The sequence below is a fragment of the Melospiza melodia genome, chromosome 29, assembly GCF_035770615.1.
Source record: "Melospiza melodia melodia isolate bMelMel2 chromosome 29, bMelMel2.pri, whole genome shotgun sequence".
Classification (NCBI taxonomy): domain Eukaryota; kingdom Metazoa; phylum Chordata; class Aves; order Passeriformes; family Passerellidae; genus Melospiza; species Melospiza melodia.
In genome coordinates, this window is record NC_086222.1 from 2,088,068 (window position 1) to 2,092,464 (window position 4,397).

General features: G+C 68.7%; 1 protein-coding gene across 1 annotated transcript; it reads right to left on the reverse strand.

The window, feature by feature from the left end:
• Nucleotides 1–256: 256 nt before the first annotated feature.
• Nucleotides 257–4,170, reverse strand: MFRP (membrane frizzled-related protein). Its single transcript, XM_063178471.1, has 13 exons — nucleotides 4,117–4,170; nucleotides 3,865–3,976; nucleotides 3,500–3,628; nucleotides 3,040–3,201; nucleotides 2,719–2,962; nucleotides 2,513–2,643; nucleotides 2,279–2,404; nucleotides 2,070–2,146; nucleotides 1,778–1,926; nucleotides 1,496–1,626; nucleotides 957–1,091; nucleotides 719–846; nucleotides 257–613 (listed from the first exon to the last, which is right to left on the reverse strand). The coding sequence occupies exons 1-13, from the start codon at nucleotides 4,168–4,170 to the stop codon at nucleotides 389–391; spliced, it is 1,803 nt and encodes a 600-aa protein (XP_063034541.1). The 3' UTR covers nucleotides 257–388.
• Between the last annotated feature and the right edge of the window lie 227 nt (nucleotides 4,171–4,397).

Here is a 4,397-nt window from a genome sequence, read left to right on the forward strand (position 1 = left end):
CAAATGAGTCACCTGCTCCCTTGGCTTTGTCACCTGCTCACGCTGTTTATTCTGCTGGCTCTGGGGACACGGGCAGCCCTGGGCTCCTGTCCCTGCAGCCTGGCTCCCCTCTGCCCAGCCTCGCCCCGTTTGGGGAGCATTAACCCTTTCCCTCCTGCCCCTCCAGCACAAGCCTTTCCCTGCGGGATGTATCACCTGCTCCCTAGGGAAATGGAGCTGTGGGCAAGCCCGTGGCATCCAGGCACCAAACCACGCACTGGGCACAGGGGCTGGCCCCAGGGCAGCTGAGGCGCCACCCAACAGCTGGGTATTTACTCAGGAAGAGCACAGGAGGGACATTTGGGGTGGGGAGGGTGGCTCCAGCCCCTGCTGCTCTGCTCTGGCCGGCTCAGGGCTGGAAGCACTCCACGGGGTCGCTGGAGTCGGGCAGGATGTTGCAGTTGATGGGCCAGAGGATGCCGAGGAGGCCGAGGGACTGCCGGCAGCGCAGCTCGGCCGCCAGGCACACGGCGCGGCAGGGCTGCAGCACGCCCCCGTCCGGGGTGCACTTGGGCACGAAGAGGCTGCAGATGAGCGGGCGGAGGTGCTGGTAGCACGCCAGCTCCATCAGCGTCTGCGGGACAGAGGGGACAGCGCCGTGAGCCCGCTGTGGCAGGTAAGAGCAGCCCCTCGCACCTGTGGGGTGTGGCAGTGCGGGCACAGCCCCTGCCCAGCTCACCTGGTAGTCCTGCAGCACCTCGGCGGCTCCCGCCTGGTCCGGGATGGCCAGCCAGATGTTGGGGAAGGAGGTGGCGTTGTAGCCCAGCCCCAGGCACATCTCCACCTCCACGGGCTCGCAGACAGACCCTGCGCAGGGAGAGGGGTTGTGCCGGCGGCAGGGCTGCCCATCAGCCGTGCCAGCTGGGCCCAGGGGGCGCTGGGTGCTGCGAGGGGCACCCGGGGGTGGTGGCACTCACCGAAGGCCGGGTAGGACACCCCGGTGCAGTTCAGCTCGTCAGTGCCATCGGGGCAGTCGTGCCAGCCGTCACACACGGCCTCCAGCGCCCGGCACTCGCCGTTCCCACAGGAGAACTCCGCGGGGCTGCAGGTCTCTGCAAGGGGAGAGGGCAGGGCACGGCTGGGAGCCAGCGTGGCCCCGTGCTGACCACCCCTGTCACGCTCACTGGCCAGGGGACCCGGCAGATCCAGTTTAGGGAGATCCCGAATTCCCTGGGGTGTTTGGGGGCAGCCCTGGGGTCACAGATCACACCTCTGTGCAGGGGAGCCCTTCCAGGTCCCATCCCCAGGGCTGAAAGGTTACAGGATAAACCGGGTGAGAAACCAGCTGAGAAACCAGCTGAGAAGGGGCCCTGGGGGCCTTTTGCTCCAAGCAGGGCCAGCCGTGGAACAAGAATTGTTTTTCCCAGGTTTTTATCCAGCCTGGCCTTGCAGCCCCTCAAAGATGGAGGTGGCACCACCCACCTTGGGCACCCTGTGCCCCTGCTTGGCTACCTACTCTCTGTGGCATTGCGGGCTTGGTAGGTGGCAAAGAACCCCTCATCTGCAACTCCCTCGTCTGCCACGAAGAGCACGGTCATGACGTGCCGCGAGGAGGTCAGGGCGGGTGGCACCTGGTGGCCACAGAATCTGCCGAGGTCACGGGACAAGCGATGGGCTCGGGGGGCTGACCAGCACCTCCAAACCCTGCCTTCTGGCTGCTCCGTGCCTCAGTTTCCCCAGGTGAGGCACGGCTCCTGTGTCAGCAGGGTGGCACAGCAGGCCTGGGGCTGTCGGGTACCTGCCCATGAGGCTGGCAGTGCCCGTGCCCGCGCTGTCGTGCACCTCCACGAAGTCGAAGCTGCAGTCCTCGTGCGACTCCAGGCTGAAGTTGTGGAAGCGCAGCTCGATGACGTGGCCCAGGGGCACCGAGATCTGCCACAGGCACAGCTGCGGGGCAGGGTGGGGGGCAGCCCCCGACACCCGTGAAGCTGGGCAGGGGCACCCCCAGCTCTCCCCGGGGCCGGGGCTGCCTTCCTCCCTGCCCAGCCTCATCCTCACCGCGCTCCCACAGCACCCCTTCCTTCTCTCACCTGCTGGTGCGGGTATGGCTGCGGGTGGTTCGGGGTGGACAGCTGCCCCTCCAAGGCGGTCAGCGGCCCCCCACATTCTGGAGAGACACACATGCACAAAGAGATTTACCCCCTCTCCATCTCCCTCTGCCACCCATTCCCGGTGCCCCAGGGTCTGGGGGCTGCAGTTGGGGGTCTGGGGGCTGCGGGCAGGGGTCCGTCCCTCTCACCTTTGTGTTTCAGGCTGCAGTTGGCCTCGTCGCTCCCGTCCGAGCAGTCGTGGAAGCCGTCGCACACGAAGCCCAGCTGGAGGCACAGCCCCCGGTCACACAGGTGCTCGTCCCAGGCGCAGCTCTCTGCACGCAGCACAGACGCCCAGGATGGAGGGGGGTTCTGCCGGGCACCCTCCCCATTCCCTGCCAGCCTGGAGGGACCCTGGCAGTGCCCTGGGAGGGAGCACTCACTCTCGGCGGGGGCCACGGCTCGGTAGCGGGCGCTGAAGCCCTGGGCGCCCACGCTGCTGTCGGACACGAAGGTGACCCGCAGGCGGTTCGAGTTGGTGTTGAAGGTCGGGGGGGACACGTTGCCACAAAACCTGGGGGCACAGCAAGGGCTGGCACCGCTCTCTGCCCCCTCCACAGTGCCACGCTCTAGGTGTGAGGAGTCCCACCTGGTCGGGCTGCCCCGGGCTGGGGCGGGGGCAGTGCCAGCGGTGCCCAGCTCTTCGTAGAGCTCCAGGCGGTCGAAGAGGCAGGAGGCCGTGCCCTCCACGCTGAACGTCTCCATCCTCAGCTGGATGGCGAGGCCGGCGCCCACCTCGATGTGCCAGATGCAGACGGCGTTGGGGGGGTACGGGCTGGGGTAGTTGGGGGAGCTGAAGGAGCCCTCGGGGCCGCGCAGGGTCCCTCCGCAGGCTGAGCGAGGCGACAGCGTGGGCATGAGCCGGAGCAGGGCACCCCCATCCCAAAACACCGCCCCGCTCGGCGCTTACCCGGCGCTGCCGTGCGGGCCGTGGGCAGCCAGCTCTCGGTTGGGGTGGCAGCGGTTTTGGGGGCCGGGGGGTCCCTGCGGATGGGCGCTGTGGCCGTGGTGGCAGCGCCGCGGGCGGGCAGGGCCGTGGCTGGGGCTCCGGGTGGAGGTGGGGATGTCAGCTCTGTGCCAGGGAGGAGCAGGGATTGCTCAGCCCCGGCGGGGAGGGATGGCTGCGGGGCAGGGAAGGGGCTCGGGGAGCCCTCCCAGCCCTGTGCTCACATCTCACCCACAGGTGCGCGGCTCCCGGGGGTCCCACACTGATGGGACACATCCCAGGGACACGGAGATCCCCCTTGTTCCTATGATGGGGTCACCCTCCCCCCACAGCGGGCAGAGCCGGGGTGGGCTCTGGGTGCCCCTCTCCCCCTCTGAGCCGGTTCTGTGCCCCCCACCCCGCTCACAGCCGCCTCCCGACTCACGGTGGATGAGGATGCCGAGCAGGAGGGCGACGAGGAAGAGCAGGATGGCGCTCATCAGAGCCACGCAGAGCCAGGTGAACTTGCAGTCGGCGCGGTACCTCCAGCCCACCTGTGCCCAGAGCTGCTGCCCTGGGGGCGAGGACAGCGGGCAGAGCGCTGCTAAACCATTGCCCACCTCCCTGCAGGGCTGGCTCACTGGCACGTCCCCGATGTGTCCCCAAACAGCCCCAGCACCCCGATCCTACACGGGCAGGGGTGTGTACAAACCCCCAGGCCGGTACCAGCCCTCGCTGGGCACATCCCCGCGGTGCCGATGTGTCCCCAAGCAGCCCCAGAGCCCCAGGTACAAACCCCCAGGCTGGTACCGAGGCCATCCCGGCGCGCTGCGGGGCCGCTCCCATCCTTGTCCGGCGGGTGCTCCGCGCTCGGTGCCGCCCGGGGCTCCTCGCCCTCAAAAACGGGGTTGCAGAACTCGGTCTGTGGGACACGAGAGCGGGTGGCACCCTGGCACCCTGGGGACCCACGGGGGGACACTCGGGGACCATCAGCGGCACCCTGGGGACCATCAGTGGCACCCTGGGGACCATCAGCAGCAGCACCCACACCCCCAGCCCTACCTTGCTGCCGTCCAGAGCCTCGGGGCAGAGCGTGATTTCGGTGAAGTCTTTCATGGCAGCGGGCGGTTCCCGGCGCGGCCGGGCTAAAATCCTGCCCAGTGCCCTGTGCCCCCCAGCCCCACCGCCCGCTGCTCCCCAGCTGTCCCCATGGGCCCCGAGGCGGCGTGGGGACCCCTGCTGCACGCTGTGGGGTGAGGAGGTGGCAGTGCCAGCTCTACCCGTGGCAGCCCAGCGCCGGTGCCCACCCGAGGGGATGGCAGTGCCAGCTCTAGCCGTGGCAG

Bases quoted from the DNA above. Each gene is read 5' to 3' on its own strand.
- MFRP (XM_063178471.1), bottom strand. From the start codon at position 4,170: ATGAAAGACTTCACCGAAATCACGCTCTGCCCCGAGGCTCTGGACGGC. The intron at 1,927-2,069 runs GTGAGAGAAGGA...CCTGCCCCGCAG, and splicing joins AGCCATACCCGCACCAGCAG to CTGTGCCTGTGGCAGATCTC. The intron at 1,627-1,777 runs GTACCCGACAGC...TGACCTCGGCAG, and splicing joins ACTGCCAGCCTCATGGGCAG to ATTCTGTGGCCACCAGGTGC.